Raw genomic sequence first — 18,640 nt, forward strand, 5'->3', positions numbered from 1 at the left:
CTGCAGGAAGAAGAGATTTGACAGAGATATGACTTGGGATAAGCAGATAATGTGAACTTGAACTCAGCAAGGGGAGAAGTTCTGACATGGAGTCAATGAAGGAGCAGCCCCTTTGTGCAGTCACCTACTCCACAGTCCCTGCTCCTGTCTGCATAAAGGAATGGAAATGCTTTGGTAGAGTACCTGAGGGGAACACTTAACAGTGGATCAGTGACTGGTGACCCTGTTCAGTTGTTCAGTCTAACAGGGAGCTCCTTTCCCTTACACAAACTGCAGCTGGAGCCATGTCTGAATTTGTTCCTCAGGCGCTGGCACATCCTGGCTCTGCCTTCTGAGCATCTCTGCAGCTCCTCTAGAATGTGACACTTGCTTTGGCTTTGACTTGCTGGCCTGCTGCACAGAGCTCCCAGCTAACCCTGTGTGAGTGCAGTCTGTGAGCAGGCTGCCCTTGGCAGCTACACTGTGTGCTACCTTGGGGCTGAGATTGCTTTTGGGACTTGTACTCCTTGTAGTTTGTATGGCCATTGTACCAAGAACATCTGCTCTGAGATTATTCCCAAGGGACAGTCACAGAATGTTAGGTGTACATATGCACAAACTGGAGGAAATTCTTCCTACTGACCCATCAGATTGTTCTGCCCAAATGTCTTGTAAGGTGTTTTGTGGGTTTTAAGATAGCAGCAAACTCAAACTGTAAATTTGCAGGAAGCTTAGAGGAAGCCTATTTTTTTCTCACTGTAACACTGATTTATGCTAGCAGACTTGAGGTTTGTCAGACAGAAAATGGTTTTTTATGGTAAAGCCAGGAGAGTAATGTATTCACTGCTGCTGCCTGGGTGTCTGCAGAGGAGGCAGCACATATGGACTGCTACTACTAATGCATCAATTGGACTGCTTCATACTATCAGAGTACAGCTTTGAGAAGATGATCTTTCAGAAGATTGTCTTTAACAAGAAAATGTTTAACAATTTTAATGCTTAATCTCAACATTTTGTGATACAACTTTACAGAAAAGATGATTCAATTAGATTGCACAGGTCAGCTATTAAAAGGTGTTTTAAATGGTTGCAAATTTCAACTTTGCCATTGATGTATGGACAGACTGAAGAATGAGACACCCTGGAGAGGAGCCCTGTGGAAAGGGACCTGGGGCCATTGAAGTTACAGCTTCTTCATGATCTCCTCTCTGGTGACCAGCAGCAGGATCTTGATGCAATGGCCTCAAGCTGAGTCAGGGGAGGTTAGGTTGGATGTCAGGGAAAGGTATTTTCAGGATTTACTGCAGGATTTCAGAAGGTGAAGAACAAAATTGCTGTTTGTCCATGCATTCCTGAACCGTTCAGGGTGACGCAGCGCTACAATTGTGGGGTATTTGTGGTGTTTCCAAAATTGTTCTATAGCACCGTTGCTTCCAAAAAAAGGAACATGTAAAAAAAGAAGGCAGTTGCATCAGAAAAGTTACCAGAAATTGCCAGCTTTACTTCACATCTTTCTGTGTGGAAAACCACTGCTGACTTGTCCAAGGAAATCAGTGAGAAATACTGGAAAGGGCTAGTGTGTCCTGGATTAATCATATGGAGTTCTAATCTGCAGATTTATGTCCATCTATAGGCTTCTTTTGGAAGTCTGCTTCTTGAGAAACTATTGCTTTCTTTTTTAAATATCACATATCCATTATATTAAACTCACTGCTGTTTATAGAGAGAGACCAGAATTATCAATAATCACCTGTCATTTTGAAAACACGAGAGGTAGAGGCTGGCTGCCACTTGTATCTTCATTCATGTAGTGATTCCTGGTGTTACTGCTGGAAAATGTGAAGGTTGTATTTATTACATGAGTTGCAAGACACATTTGAGGAGTGTGTTCTGCCTCTTGTGGTGAAAAACTTACTGATATATGGTATATTTTGAACATATTCTCAAATGTATGGTGATTTCAGTTCCACCAGTTTGCCTTTAAATAATTGAATTTTATCTTTCAGCAGGACCAACAGAAGGTTTGGGGAAAATAATACAAAGATTTCCCCAGAAGGACTGGGAAGACACTCCTTTTCCACAGGGAATAGAGTTGGTAAGTTTGCATTACATTTTGCAAGTCTTAAATTTCTTTCACGTGCATTTGGAAGATAAATCTGCCTTCATGTAATGATCTGTATTGTTTAACCCAACAGGGCATGGGTAGAAATTAGTGAGCACAGGGGATAGATTATAGGTTTAAGAATAACAATTTTGGCTAACAGAAGATAATTTATTCTGGTATGCACAGCTAAGTAAATGTTCCTCAAATATAGAAACTGTCTGCTGCAAATTTATAAACTGTGTTTAAAATAAATGGTTATTTGTGCTCCTATGTTTTGTGAGCAGCCTTCAGATGGCAGATGACTTCTCATTGTCATGTTCAAATAATTACAAAACTATGCATATTTGCATAATGTAGATTTTAAAATAAATTAATATAATATCCCAATAAACTGGATTTATTAAAATGGTCAGCAAGGCTGGTGTGCAAGGCATCTATTTTAAACAGGGAATTCCCAAGGTGCTGCTTTTTTCCCCCCTTCCTTGGTCTCTTCTTGTGGGATGCAATGAAAAGGTGGATCAGGGATCACTCAACATCTTGTCTCTAAAAATCCCGAAGAGAAAGGAAGGACTGTGGTCATATTCTGAAATGAGGTTTCTGAGAAGTCAGAGTGAAACTTTTACTGGTGTGAACTGAGAAACTTCTGGGACAGGATGAGCTATGGGAGGACATGGGCTCTACGAAATGTTGCAATAGGAGTCTTTACTGTGGGGCAAAATCAGCTGCAGAGGACAAAGACACCAACTGTTCACTGCATTTATTGCACAGCCAACAGAGCAGGTTTTTCCCAGTCTGGCATCTTTCAGGCAGTGCTCAGCTCCCTGCTCTGTGCTCTCATGAAGGACAGGAAGGGGACTGGGCTTGGCTGCTCCCTCCCCGAGAGGCGCATTCGCTCCCTGAGCTGGCGGCTGCGGGCTCCTTTTCTCCTCCTCTGGGGTCTCATTTCAGGGCTTGCCATGCCCTGCTGCTCTTTGGGGTGAGCAGGATTTCTCCCCCCCCTGTGATGGGGAATTGCAGCCTCTTGGTGCGCTTGCATAACCCCAGGTTTGGCAATGCTGAGCTCTGCTGAAATGGGGAAGCTCCAAGGTTCAGCCAGGAGGGTTCATCCTGCCTCAAACAACCCCAGAGGCTGAGTCATGGTGAGGTTTACTCTGTGCCACAGATCTAAATCTCAGATCTTCCTGACCTTGTTCAGAGAGAGCAATGGGTCTGACTAGCTGGGAAGATGTGAAAAATAAACAAATAAAACATATAGGGACACCTTCTCTTGAAGCAGTGAATCTTAATCTGTGCCCAGGTGTTATCTCCCATTTTAGTTTAATTGTAGGATTTTAGCACTACAAGAAACACATTTCTAAAGAAATTTTTTTTTAATGGGACAAAACATTATTTCTGTATTGATTCTCAAATGACTCATTAGGCCAAGCCATTAAAACTTTAAACTTTCCAAATAAAACAAAATCTTGACAATTTAACAACATCAATTCAGCCAGTTGGCAAAATCAGTCAAGTTTTGATCTGCTTTCCAAGCGTGGTAAATAAAATTTTAGTTAATGAAGATTGAGGAGGTAGAGATAGTGCAAAGATCAAGTACTGAAGTAAATCACTTATGAAAGTCAGATGTTGGCAGGAATTTTTTTCAAGGTTTTGGATGAATCTAACAAGAATCAACATTAATTCATGGAAAGGAAAGAAGAAAAGCGGTGTTACCATGTTCTGTCACCTTAAGATTTAATATCAATAAGGGGGTAATAGGCAATCCTTAAGGAAAAAGAAATGGGGGAAAAAGGTAAGAATAGATGAGTTGACAAATGTATATGAGACTGAAGAAAGACCTATTTATTAATAGCACTTAGTTCTATGACAAGTTTGAGTTAATATCCTCTTAAATACTTGCTCTTCTCTGAAAGATCTGTATGGTTTCTATTAAATGGAAAAAAAGCCATGGTTTGTATCTGAAAAACATGTCAAGCTCTCTTTGCTGTGTTCTCATGAAGGAAAAAAGCCAAAGCTTTTCATGCTTAATGATAGGATTGAAGGGAGATTTTTTTTGAGCCCAGTTTTGCTAAACAGGCACCCATGGTACAAACTGGGTCTACTGGACTGGCCCTTGACTGAGTGAAGAGGGATCATTTTGAGAACATCTTCTCTAGGAATGATGACTCAATTTCACCTTTCACTTTGACTGTATTTTGTAGTTTTGATAGTTTGACACAAATACAGAGAATTGGGTCATTATAAAATGTGATTGCAGTCTGAATTTCACTGAAGGGTGTCGTCTTTGGTCTATGTGTGTTCTGGATTAAAGTATTAAGAGTTATTCCAACTGTGTCTGTTTTTATGTGAGCAGCATGATAGCTGTGTTCTGGTCACAAACACATGGGCTGGGAGTAAACACATTGTCCAGAATTTAACAGAAATGTACTCTATTCCATTTTATTCAAGTCAAGTACTTTAATTTGTCTTGTTCAATAAATTGTGTGTCTGCTGGTTGCCATTGGTGAGGAAAGCCATGAGTCTCTGCTGAGGGAATGATGCTGTCAGGAGGTGTTTGGTCAGTGTTTTCTTACTCCTCTTGTCTGCATCCTCTGAAATTAGCTAAAGACATTAAGGAAAATCTTTTTATATTTGCTGCTTCACTAAAGACTTCACAGCTTTAAACTTTGTTCTGTTTGTAACTGAATGCAGAAACTTTGATAAGCCACCTGCAAATTGCTGTGAAACATACCTGAAGGTTTTTGCAATGGATTATTGATAATTACAGTAGCTGTTAAGGGCAGAAGACTTTTTTACCATTTATTAAATTGTGCGATGTAACTGCAAATAAGATACAATATTTCTTAATGTCATATATATTGAGTGTTACTTCAGAAGCAATAAAATGCACTTCTTCCATTTGTTAGAACATTTTGTGGGCTATTCAAGAGAAATGTAAGGAACAATTTAGTTTAGAATCTGAGCATCTTCATTTTACTGACCAAGAGCAGTCCATCTGCAATTTATAGACAAATGCAAGTCAGAGTGAGTTTCTTCCAGTTCCATGGGAGTAAGATGACTTTGAGGGGTAAAGGGAGATTTATGCTCATTCTTAATAAAATATTTGGCCCAGAAAAGCATTTCAGTCACTGGTTTTTGAAAGAATGCAGTTAGAACACCCCAATCTGATAGCTGCCCCCCCATGATATTTTAAATGAACATGTTTGGGTATTCTTCTCCATAGTCTGTTTCTGAGAAGTTTTTTCAGATGCAGCTTAAGTGTACAAATAACCCTGTAAAGTCAGCTGAGGCATACAGAGCAGTGTCAGGTTAGGACAATCAAACTTCTTGATCTTGCTTGTAGAAAGAATGCTGGAGAGTGTGTGTTGGTTGAATGAGTTAGCTTTACATTTTTGCATATTTTTCTTATTTCTAATGCAGTTTTAATTCCACTGTGTAACTTTCTAGACATCATAATTAGTTACACATCAGAGGAAGCTTTGGTATGTAATGTTAAATTGTAAAGTCATTTTTGTCCCAGGGCTAAATTAGCTAAACTAATTCACCTGCATTACTCAGTGTTGGGAGGCTGCTCTTAATGAGGCCAAGAGAAGTCATACCTAGAAACAGTTACCTTGTCTGGAGTTGGAACTGGATATGATGTGTTTCTGCAGTTTCTGACTAGCAGGGAAGGAAATTTCCCACTGTAACTGGTGCTGGTGTTAGCAGTAGTGTCATGATTCAGTAATTTGAATTTCAAATGTGGTCAAGTATAGAAATTAACATGTTTTTCTAGACAAGATAATCACCTATCCAAATAATGACTTCAATTATAAAATGTATCTTTAATTGGTAAAAAGTGCTGTTTAATACAACCATTTGATGACCACTTACACAAGTTATGACACTGAGAGAAAGGCTGCAGGTATCCCTTTGGGATGTGTAAGTTTGCCTGCTTCCTTCTAAAGGAGGTGTGGGAGTTGCTGCAATCAGTTTATTCCTCCTTAGCGTACAGCCCTTGCTGTGGAGCTCAGCATTTCTGCACCCTGGTTTTGCTTCAGACATAAACTCTTAAGTGGATGTGGAATATGTCTTTTATGAAAACCTGGATTCAACTTTCAAATTCCAACTAACCTGAGATACAAAAAAAACTCCGTGAGTTTTGTAAAATGAGAGGAAGGAATGGTATTTTCAAAGTGTATTTGTATTCTGACTGATCTAGTTGGTCTTGTACAAATTTCCACTTCCTTTTTACATACATGATTTATGAGTTACAGCTCTACCTCTGAGATCTTAACTGAAATTTACTTCTCTTGGAGCTTTACACTTGGAACGGGGGGAAAAAAGCTATCACAAAAACACCACCAAAACCCAGCTCATTTGTCTTCAAAGTTGCACTCTACTGAAGACATTTAAAAGAAGGCCAAATTTTAAAGTGGAAAAGTTTTTCAGAACTCCTAAACTTCTGAAAATTTCCACTGCAGAGTCTCTGGAAACCATTACACATCCAGTCAAAAGCAATACTTTTAAAATTCAAGTGCTGATCTCTTAGTTTTGTTTTGCCACCTTGGTATAAGGCATCTTTTCTAGAAAAAAATCTGCTGCTTGACCATTTCACTACTTATTTTAAATAAGACATAAGAGACAACTGGGGCTGCAGATTAGACAGTTAAGGCCTGAAGTGATTAAAGTTTTAAAGGAGTTAATCTTTAAATGCTTCAGTCTTAGCTAGCTGATCTGTAAGCCAATTTTTCTCAAACATTAATGCTTTTGAGGACCTGAATAAAGAGTTGTCTACAACATCCATTTAACCTTCAGTGCACCTGCTCAGCTGCAGAGAGTTTTGTTTGGTGGGGGATTTTTTGCCCCTCTTTCCCCTCAAATGTCTTTTACCTCTCAAAAATCATTACATATGTAATTCTTCACTGAAAACTGCACAGCAGAGCTCAGTGTAGCACTTGGAAATGCTTTGTGTTGTTTTTATTCCCATATTACAGAACAGGTGCTTTCAGCACTTAGCAGGAAACAGATGATAGCAAAACTACAGAGTTTTGTTTTGTTTTTTTTTGGTCAGAGTGTTTTTGGACTCAGGTTATATTCTTATATTCATATTAGCCTCCACTAGAAGAATGCCCTTAATTTGGTGTCTTTTACAGCTGTAAAACAGCTACATTCTGATTTTAGAATCTGGTCTTACTGAATGGATGTTAGCTTCTGGATTTTGTAGACTAATGTGATAAAATAATTTGATATTGGTATCCAAGGACTTTCAAGTAGTCCTTGTGTAGTATAACTTTGTCTCACTTGACTAAGTGCTGTCAAAGGGTTCAATTAATTTGCTTTATCCACTCTTAGTTTTGTTTTGAGTTGGGAAAAATAACCACATCAGAGCACTACAGCCAACAGTTTTGGTAGAAATGGTAAAATATTGAAGTGACATCTGTTTGGAATTTAACTCTTTTTCAACTCTAATCTTTCAATGGAGTACATTGAAGTGTAACCTTTTTTGCATCTATCACAGTGTTTTAAGATCCACACACTTGCATTTTAAGTTAAATTCTTTTCAGATTTATGGAGGAGAAAGCCATTTCTACAAGCTTGCTTAAGAAGTGCAGATATTTTTAGACTCATAGAATGCTTTGGGTTGGTTTTCTTTGTTGTTCATTTGTCATCTCCACAGGTAATCCTTGACTGCATAAGATTGTCTTGTCCACCCAGGCTTTGTGTGTGATTCAGCATCTTTTCCTACCTCTCTAAGTTTTTCTCATCTTGTTTAAAAATTGGAGGAAAGACTGCAACATGGAGTTCACTCTGAGCCTCTGCTTTGGGGTTTTTGTGTAACAGTCTGCAGAAGAGATTCTGAGACCCTCAGTTATGCCATGAGGTGTAACATTCACAAAACTCTGGGAGTGTCTTGGTTTCCCCCTTATAACTTGCAGGCTTGTCTGTGGTAAGTCTCCTGGGAGACCCTGCTTTTCCTGAAGGTTCTGAATTTTAAATATTAAATATTTATATATAAATGTTCAATATTAAAAATTATTGTTATAGAACTATGACTATATTTATATAATTATTATATAAATACAATAGTTAAGTTTTGTTGTTCCTTGGTTGTTTTTTTTAAGCTCTTGAAAAACTCTTGACTAAAAAGGGAGAGCAGCATACATCTCAAAACACATGATGTGAAAATGGGCTCTATCTCCAGAAGCCAAAACTGAAGAGCAGAAATCCTATTGTTTTGTATTTGAGAGCAGAAATTATGGGGGAAAATTATGCTTTTAATTATTTTCAACTTTATGATTAGCCTGGTTACAGATGTGCTTTGTGTTTTTAAAGAACATTAGTTTAACTTGGATGAATGCAGCACGTGACTGTGGAGTGACACATGTTCTTTAAAAGCTGAGCATGTCCTTAACATCAGAGGAGATTCTTTAGCCTCAGTGACCTATTCCACTTTGGACTAATCATCACTGATTATTTCAGAATAATTCCATATGACCACAAATCCATGGAAATTTGGGATGCAAGCAACAAACGAGCAATTTATCTGGAGAGCCCCAAACCAATGTCCATTTCTAAAGCAGTTAAAACTCCTGTGAGTGCTGCACCCTCTGGGTTTACAGCACTGTTTTTATGTTGACCCAAGCACACAGAAATGAATTGAAATGAATTTGTGTGCACTATAACACCCAGTTCTGTTGCTATACAAAACTCCTGTTTCCAGTTTTTCCTTGTGCCATGTGCAGGTGACTGTACCCCTCTCTAAGTTATTTGTGTACAGTGTCTAACCTTCCCCATCTGTTGTCTCCACAAATTAAAAAGTGGAGCTCAGCATGAATCAAAGAAGTTTAGCTTTTGAGTAAAGGTAAGCACTGTTCTGAAATGGCCAGAGGTTGGACTTGAGATAAATAAAATGAAGAGGATAAACTGTTCTCCTTGTCCTTTGAGAATATGGTGAGTAAATGGATTCTCTAGCAAAGGAGATTTGGTGTAACCAGTAATAAATATTTAAATAGATGGAGCACATGCTATTTAGAATGAAACTTTTGAGCAGTCTTATTTGTTTCTGATGGAGAATGACATGTGTGAGGCTAACAGTGTGACATGGAAAAGGGAATTGCTTGGATAATCTCCTGAGGTTCTTCTTAGATCTGTTAATCTGAGAAGCAAAGGCCCTGGCTCTCTTGCACAAAGAGCCATGCCAGGGACCAGGCTGGGACATCAGAATGGAGATGAATGAAGAAATACTGTGGAAGATGAGAAATACCATGGGAGATGAGACCTGGTCCCTGGGGGGGTTGTCAGGTGTTTCTCTCACTGTTAAGTCCAGCAAACTCTGTCACCACTGGATCATCTTTCTGTAACTGCCAGAGAGGAAGAGAGAGAATTGGAGAAATGTAACAATCCTGAAAACCACTGAATTACCTCAGAATTCAGTTTGTTGTTTGAAATCCTGTGTTTTGTTTCAGCTCCTTGTTACGGATTATCTGTCAGCTTTCTGTAAGAAGCTGGAACTTCTTTTACTCTTGAAGTTCTGTAATTGAGACAATTATTGGACTGACGTTTCTGGGGTTTTTTGTTTGGTTGGTTTGGTTTTTCTGTGTGTTTGTGCAGGGAGCTGAGAATTGGTGTGGTTTTGGAGAAAGCCAGCCAAGAGTGTTGTGTGTTGAATTTATAACCATATATCCAGTTGTCACAAAGGGATCCTCTCTGGGGTTGTGCAGAAAGGCAGATGATGTGCAGCTAATCAAACACAGCCTATTGGGCTGGAGACAAGATTGTGAAACTTGAACTGGGTTGTTGAATGTGTTCTGGGAATCCAGAAATAATTTATCTATGAAGTTGATTCCTATGACTGTAAATCACTTTGGAATGTTTTCTAATGGTTCAAGAAAACAGATTAATGCAAAATAAGGATATTTTTTTTTTTTCTGAACAAATTTGTTAGTGGTTTGTTAAAGCTGATACTTTTCATGCTAAGAATTTCTAATCAGTAGTACTTGTAAATCATTATGTTCCCCCAACTCCCCAGTTTGACTGACCTTTTAGTTTGTACTCTACATAAATTTTGTTGTGTTTGGATGCAGGTTTCTTCTTCTAGCTTAAGTCATCTTAGTGGTTTTAAAGCTTGGCTTTTAAACCATGAAAGAACTTTTCTGAAGCCTTTATACAGTGTAAATGCTTTTTAATAATAAATTGTAAAAGGGGTGTCCTAGTTGTGCTCACCAAAGAACAGAAAAGAACATTAACAAATCTTAACTGATGATACTTCACAGTTTTGTGCCTTCCATGGGCCACAGCTCATTTAGTCATTGCATTATCCAGTTTGAAGCCAAGCAGAAAGATCAGGGCAGAGGCCTTCTGCGCTTCCCAGTTGGTGTAATTTCTGATTTCCAGATTCCATGAAGGTCAGAGTGGCTCCAGGCATGCACCTGACACAGCACCCATGCAGAAAGCAGCAGCTGATTCCAGTGCTCCAGTGCCTGACTGGGGCTGTGCCATGCAGAATTCCTGGGAAAAGACTTGGAGGCTTATTACCAATTTTTAAAATTTTTCCCCCAAAAAGTAGTCCATTAGCCTCCAGCACCACCACTAACTGAAGCCTCAAACAGAGCTCAGTTTATGAACTCTGAGGTAGGGATGTTGTTTTTTTTTTTGTTTACAAAGCAAACACTAAATATTGTTTCAGTACAGCATGGTGGTGCTGGCTTTTGGGTGATTTGCAGGGAACTGGCAGAACCACTTTGAAATTTGCAGGTTTTGTTGTACAACCTTTCTGGACTCTTGTCTATATCCCAGTAACATGTAACAAATTGTTTTCTTTTATACCAAACCTGGCACTTGGAGGTGGAAAAAAAAAAGTAGTTTATGAATGAACTTCAGGGTTAGAAGATGCAAAAAGCAGCTAGGCTGTTTAGATGGCCTTTTTCCTCCTGTATTCTTCTTTAGTAATAAAGTGGTATTTTATACTATCTGGTATGGTTCTGATCCTAATTTCAGTAAGGATTTGGAAAATAACTATGAGAATTTTACTGAAGAAGTCAATAAATGATAATTTTCTATATACTTGTTATAAGAGGAGTTTGGGCATGGTCATAATAAGGTAAAAGAATAAAGAAATAATGTACTTTTATATGAAAAATACAGCTTCTATTAAGAGGAAGAGAAATAGAACTATATTCAGATGTGATTTGTAAGTGCTGATTTTAGGGCTAGTCACCAAGAAGAGTTTTTGTCTTTGAGCTTCTCCTGAGTGTGGATCTGCCTCAAGCATGGCTTCTTGTAATGAATTCCAAGTGTGAATCCAGTAGTTTTGCCAGCAGTTTACCTGGACTGCTCCTAGCAAAGCCTTTCCTTTTTTCTCAGTCCTCATTGCTCTGTGGATGTCAGAATTAAACCAGTGCAGGCCAAAACCCTCAGAAGTGGCAGATTTTTCAGATGAGTGCTCATGGTGCAGCTGATCCATAGAGTGTTAGAACTTCATTAAATGTTGCCAAGAGAGACCTCTCTGGGCTTGCAGTGTCTGTGTTTTTCAAGGACACACTGTCAAAGCATCTCTTGAGCAGGTGCTTTTATTTAGCTGTCATGGATACCAGCACAAACTGAAAAGGAAAAAAAAAATCAAAAATGGAGTAATAAATGAGGCATTTCAACTGGCTGCTAATGTGAATCAATGAAGCTCCAGCTTGCAGATTTGGACATGAGGCACTTGAGGCTTTACTTGTGGCTAAGGCTGCTTGTGTGGTGATCCTTGCAGAGTTTGTAGCTATTGCTCAGCCTGCAGTTAATTAAATCTGAGCTGTGGAGTGAACCTGGGCAAAGAGGGAGAACTCTAACACGCAAGTCTTTTCTTGGATGGTGTTTGGAGCTTGAGCTTCCCTGACTGGATATCACAAGTCTTGCAGGTTTGTGTCCTTTAAAATATCACCTGCTCTCTGCATGTTTCCCTAGAAAAGAGCAAATTCCCCCTGCTCCCTTCCCTGCCCATCTTGGATTTATATTTTTACCATAAAAGTTACTGCTGCTCTAAGATACTACTGATGCTGTTGTATAAACTTTTCTGTCTGGATTTTGTCATCAAGGTGTCCCCAAACTGCTTGCACATCTTTCCTTTACACTGGCTGGTTCCTTCCCTTAGATGTGAAATGATCTTTTATTTATGTCAACAAAAGGAGATCAGAAAAGCAGATCATGCTCTCTTACTCACCAGTATTGGTTATACTCAAGTCCAAAATGTCTTTTTTCCTTTTTTTTTTTTGAAAGTATATTTCTGATTTGAATCACTGCCAAGTTACTTGGACAAAAGTAACTAGTACCTATATAAAATTAGGACAAAAGCAATTTTAACATAATACATAATATGTAGTCACACTCTCAATAAAATGATCTGCTGTTTTACTGAGCTGCTAATATTTCTGTTGTCGGTCTACCATAAATTATGAGGAATTTAATATAAGAAATAGCTTTAACTTTCTGCTCATATCCCTCTCCCCCTTCTCCCCTGGTTTTTGTGTCTTCAGAGCTTAATTTAGCTGTTTATCTAAGTAAAGGCAGTTCAACAAAAATCCATTCTAGTGTGTGTGAAAGACTGGTAGGACAAGGCTGGGTTATGTAACTACTTTGTGTGGATTCATGCAGTATATTACACTGGGTTATGATCAACCCAAATATTCTTTTAATAATAAAATGCCCAGTGCAGTTATGATTTTGGTGGTTTTTGTTAGGCTTACCTGTGAGCTAGGAATGCAGGGAGCATTACTCTGAAAAAACGTAAATAAATTCAAAGTTTTAATCCAAGAGAGATGATCTGTTGTTTAGTGTACTGACAGATCTATGGTGTGATGCAGTGTTTTAAAAACAAGCAATACTCCTGTTATGTACATGGCATATGCAGAATCAACCTCACTTCATTTTTTAACTATATTGTTTCCTTTTTGACATGTGTTATAGCAGTGGACAAGAGAGATGTTCATTAAAATCACAGCTTATAAGCTTAGGATGAAGAATGAATTAGATTTAATGTCAAAATAGTGGGGTAAGAAGTGAGTACTAAAGTTACAGTGTGCATTCGTGACCTCGATGTTTTTAACATTCCTGGAATACCAGATTTGTCCACTTCTCGGCATCACCTCATGATTATTTGCTATAACTGCATACCAGAAAACCTTATTTCACAAGGATTTTCCTGCATTCTGGCCTGGTAATATACTCATAGAGACTTGTTGGCATTTGCAATTTTGAAGATTTGTTGTTGGACCATTTTCGTATCTGGTTCATATCTCGTATATTGGATTTGAGCTGCTTCTCCCAAAAAGCAGAGGAACTGGCAAGACCTCTCAAAAAGTGGGTGGAGAGTGAATTCTCCCCCTCCCCCCAATTTAAATATTTTGCTCCTATGACCAATGTGTGTTCACAGCAGCCACTTCTGCATGAGCAGATTTTTCAGCATCCACAGCAAGTTATTGAATTGGCACTGAGGAGCAAAAATTACTCTGAAAAGTCACTTGCTGCTTTGGGTTATGGCTGAATCATTTATAAAAGAGTGGCTGAAGTCTCCTAGTTTGCAATTCAAGATTTGATTCTTGTTACACTTACATCTTTTAAGTAACAATGTTGATGAGTTTTGGTCATTTCATGTCCGAGTGTCTTTCATCCAAAAGATTAGCAGCATTTCCAGCTGTGTAGTTAGAAAACTGTGGCTATTGTAATAAATGTATATCTACAACTTTCTCTGTGTTTGGGTAATACAATTATGAAAAATTCACATGATTTGGGAAACTATATAACCAAAGAGTTATGAAGTGAATGGAAATACATTAAATAACAATAACTTTGTGAAGTTTGATCAGGCCTGAAAGATTGTTGAGATCATTTTTTTGTACCAGTGTGCTTTAGCTGGAGAAAGTAACTATTGGAGTTGCTATGCCTGAGAAAAGCATTTTGCAGTAATAACTTCTGTGGAATCATATGCAATTAATAAATATTTCAATATATTTTAGCTTGGTTTAAAATGAAGGCATACCAGTGTTAAATTTGGTTTATTTTGGCTGCCACAAACATAATAATATTTGTGTTTTGTGTGGCAAAGGCTAAGTAGATAGTGAAATGTTCAATAATGCATTTTCCAAAAGGTTTCAGTTTGATCCAAGGTGAACAATGATATAATTAAGGAAAATGTAATCAAATGTCAGATTTTTGTGCTGACTTTGGCTTTAGACTGCAAGAAGTATTGTGTGTAAGAGTTCAGCTAAAGCCACCTAACTCCAGCCCCTGAGTTCAGACTGAGAATTAACAGAGATAACCTAAGTGGGATGTTTTTATTGAACTGTTTTTTTTGGTTGTTGAAATGGAAAGACAGAAGCAATTTAATAAAAAAAAAAAGTAAAAACTTTCTTTCCTTCAAAATTCCTCATTAAGCTTTCAAGAACACTTCAAAAATTACAGAAAATGAGATTTTCATTGGCTCTCCTTCCTTTTTTAACTTCTTTTCTTCTTGCAGGATCTGAATACATTTAATGATGCAAGTATTTTTTAACAGTCTGTATTTGTAGTTTGTTTATGAAAAGAAATGGTTGGAAAGCATTACCTGAAAAGGAGTATTTGGTGGCATGTTTTATGTATTGGCTGAGTTTTTTTAATGAAACATTTTGAGCTTATCAGCCACTAAATAAACATCTTTTCTAAGTATTCTAATTTCATTTGTTAAATACGTAGATGGAATCTATGCTGAAGCATTTCAGGGTGTGTAGTATGGGATAATAGTTGACATACTTCTTATATTATTAAGGTGTGTCATTATTACAGCATATGCACACCCTTTTATGTCTTATTGCTTAAATATGATAGTGCTTATAAGCTTTCCTTTTAAAGTATGAATTTACTACAGTGAGTTAGGTAACAGCATTTTTATGTGCACTCTTTCACCTATTATGGGTAATACCTTACGTCTCTGTTGCAAGAGCCTCACTAGAGTGGAAGCAGTATTTAAATGAGGGATTGAATTTAGTGGTGGTTTCTGAAGTTCAAAGAAGGAAATGTAATGACTCCTGTCTCTTCAGATGACTGGCTTTAAGTGTGGCAGAAAAGAATGTGCTGTTTCAGTTTCACAGTATGTGATGTGTTGCACTGAATGAGGCAAGAATGGGCTGCTCAGGAGTTGTCTATCATTTCTTTTTAGTTATAGGTACCCCTTCTTTGGGTTTTCCTGTTGGAGAGGCTGCACTGATCCAGAGGGAGAGGAGAAAGCCGATTCCCTAATTTGAGATGCAATCTAGAAATGTGTAAATGAGATTTGCCCAGTGCACCTACACGTTTCAGAGCCCTGTAGATGCACACGGGGCGGGGGCTGTGCTTTCTGCTGACACTGCAAAAAGCCCCGTGGGCAGCAGGGGAGGGAGGGAGGGAGGGGATTCTGCCCCTCTGCTCTGGTGAGATCCCACTGGAGCACTGCGTCCACCTCTGCTTCCCTAGCACAGCAAGGACATGGAGCTGTTGGAAGGAGTCCAGAGGAGGCCACCAAGGCCATCACAGGGTTGGAGCACCTCTCTTGTAAGGAAGGGCTGAGAGAACTGGGGTTGTGCAGCCCAGAGAAGGCCAAGAGAAACCTTCTGGCAGCCTTCCAGTGCCTGAAGCGGTGCTACAAGAGAGCTGGAGAGGGACTCTTTGCAAGGGCAGGTAGAGATAGGTCAAGGGAGAATGGCTTCCAACTGAAGGAAAATGGGCTTAGATGGGTGATAGGAAGATTCACTGTGGGAGTGGTGAGGCACTGGAACAGGTTGCCCAGAGCAGCTGGGGATGCTCCATCCCTGAAGTGTTTAAGGCAAGGTTGGATCGGGCTCTGAGCCCCAAGGGATAGTGAAAGGTGTTCCTGTGCAGGCACTTGGATTTAGAAGATCTTTAAGAGATGTTGTTACACTGTTGATAGTTGAGCTAATGTGGCTCAAGTGAGCCATGTTTCAGGTTCCCTTTCCTGAGTGGTAACAAGAAGTCTGGTATTGCATATGCATCTTCAGGATTCTTTTTTCGTGTGCTTTAGTTTATTTTTCTCACTTAGGGAACTGAGTGCTTACCCAATTGCTTGGTATTGTAAGACCCCCTCATGTACAATCACAGAAGATTTTAGTATTGACTGTTCCAGATTCTTTGACTGTCCCCAGAGTAAATGAATTTACTTTTGAATGTTTGTGATATGTTCAGAAATTATCTGTAGAAAACAAACAATAAACCCCCTAGGTCCATCAGCCCCTATGACACATGCACAGAGCCCAGCAGAGATCTAGTTTGCATCTCTTGGGGAAAACCACCCATTTATTCTTACTTTTAAAAATAGCTTATTACTTCAAAAGAGAACTGTTCTCCTATACCATGACAATTTAATTGGATTGAGAGTTTTTTTGAATCTTCCTCCTAAAAGACTTTTTACTAAGTGACTCTATTGTGTTGAGTGCATCCATTTACTTTTGTTGAAGAGCTGTTAATAGATGGATGATTTATGATCTAGCTGTAGAGAAGCTTTTCTGATTCTTTTCCAGTGTAATTTGCTTTTCTGTAGGGTTTCTAGTTCTGTAATTTGATGTCTTCTGCACATTTGCTGCTTGAAAGCAAAGATTCTGGATAATGCTTTTATAAACAGATTAAACATTTGCCTACTTCCAATAATCCTATCTTGTCTTGTCTTCTCTTTAGGAACCCACAATTTAGAATTATCTATTTTTATATTTTGATTACACAGAACACTTGGAATCATGCTGTCTGATACTTTCATTTTAATTTTCCAAAATCTTTTCTATCTTCCCCTCCAAAAAACTCCCAGAGTTTTGTTCTGGGAACTTCCCCAGGAACCCCTCTGAGAAACTATAACATGGAAAGACTTCTTAGAGGAGTTTTTTTCATTTCTCCTTGAGGGATTTTACCTTTGCTCTCATTTTAGCCATTGTCACATCAGTTTTTAGAAGCTTTCTCCTTCTGATGCATGAGGAAACATATCTTGGTAGTAATTGAGGGGATTGTCCCATTCTGCTCTGCACTGGGGTGACCTCACCTCGAGTCCTGTGTGCAGCTTTGGGATCCACAATATAGAAAAAATATGAAGTTATTAGAGAGTGACCAAAGGAGGGTGTGAAGATGAGGAGGTGGGAGGGGAGGCTCTTTGAGGAGTGGCTGAGGTCACTTGGTCTGTTCAGCCTGGAGAAAAGGCTCTGAGGAGAGACCTCAGTGCAGTTACAACTTCCTCAGGAGGGTATGAGGAGGGGCAGGCACTGGTCTCTGTGGTGACAGTGACAGAAGTCAAGGTCCTGGCCTGAAGTTGTGTCAGGGAGGTTTGGGTTGGATATCAGGAGAAGGTTTCTCAGCCAGAGGGTGGTTGGGAACAGCTCCCCAGGGCAGCGCTCACAGCACCAGCCTGACAGAGCTCAGGAGTGTTTGGGCAATGTCCTCAGGCTCATGATGGGACTCCTGGGCATGTCCTGTACAGGGCCAGGAGCTGGATTTTGATTATCCTCATGGGTCTCTTCCCACTCAGAATATTCTGTGATTTGATAATTCTAATCCTCATTCCTTAGCAGATTTCTCTGCACATTCTCAGTCATTTCAAATGTAGTTTTATATGTAACTTGCTGGAGTTTTTGTGTACTTCCATTTTTCTTATCTTGGACAGGACTTTTCTCCCTCTGACAGTTAATTTATTGTTTTCAAAAGATACTTATGACTGCTGAGTGATGCACTCTGACAGCAACAGGCTTCAGACTCATCACCACTTCCTAGACTGAAACCAGTCAAGTCTACGTGAGGTTTATCACATTTTCCAGCACACAAATTGCTACAGGTTCTTGCTGCTATGAGTTACTGTCCTACTCCCCTGCCTTTAGAACTTGCTTTTCCCTCCAAGCTGGGTTCATTCCTACTGTGAGAGTGTCCTCTGTGCAAAGAGGGTCAAGGCTACTGGTAGGGTTCTATCTTGGAATAATGCTCTCTTAATGTGAGACTTTGCTGTACTGAGGGAGAGCCAGGGCTTGCAGCTGGGCCTGTGCAGTGTGGCCTGGCTGGCCCAGCACGGTCTGAGCTCTGCTTTCCTGGCAGCAGCACATTCCAAGGAGCAGGGCCTGGGCACAGCTCCCCAAGGGAGCTATGTGGGCCACCACTGGGATGTGGCAGGAGGAGGAGGGAATGCTTATTGTGGATACTGAACTTTCAGTTTTTAGGTACTTGCTGTCAATTTTTTTTTTTGACTTTTCAATTTCTGTCTGATACAGGAACGTGTAATTAAAAAATGTGGAAATGTTGAAAAGAACATAAGTATTTTAATGAAGTTTTCCAAGCAGGGGCTTTGTCTTTAAACTTTTCAATCAAGCTGGCAAGAGTGTGCTTTAAAAGCCTGTGGCCAGCTCACTTGTGTTCATTTGGAACAGAACTCTGGAGCTTGGGCTGCTTGTCACTGCCTGAATGTTCCTGAGTAGGAGCAGTATTGAAATTCCCATACTGAACCTCCTGTGGTTATCCTTCCTCTTTGAAATTAGTTTGTGGATGTCTTCACTGCATATTGTATATTTGTACTGTATTTACATTTTCTTCAGGTTTTACTTG

General features: G+C 39.3%; 1 protein-coding gene across 5 annotated transcripts in view; it reads left to right on the plus strand.

Annotated features, from left to right (window-relative positions):
- SBF2 (SET binding factor 2) overlaps positions 1-18,640 on the plus strand; it is a 231,945-nt gene that overhangs the window by 42,860 nt on the left and 170,445 nt on the right. For 3 of the 5 annotated variants that reach the window (XM_036384030.2, XM_036384033.2, XM_036384035.2), the window contains exon 2: positions 1,986-2,074. In XM_036384030.2, coding sequence (XP_036239923.1) covers positions 1,986-2,074 — 89 coding nt within the window. The remainder of the gene's footprint in view (positions 1-1,985; positions 2,075-18,640) is intronic. The other 2 variants (XM_036384031.2, XM_036384034.2) reach the window with 1 other exon arrangement.

Source organism: Molothrus ater, chromosome 6 (genome assembly GCF_012460135.2).
Source record: "Molothrus ater isolate BHLD 08-10-18 breed brown headed cowbird chromosome 6, BPBGC_Mater_1.1, whole genome shotgun sequence".
Lineage (NCBI taxonomy): Eukaryota > Metazoa > Chordata > Aves > Passeriformes > Icteridae > Molothrus > Molothrus ater.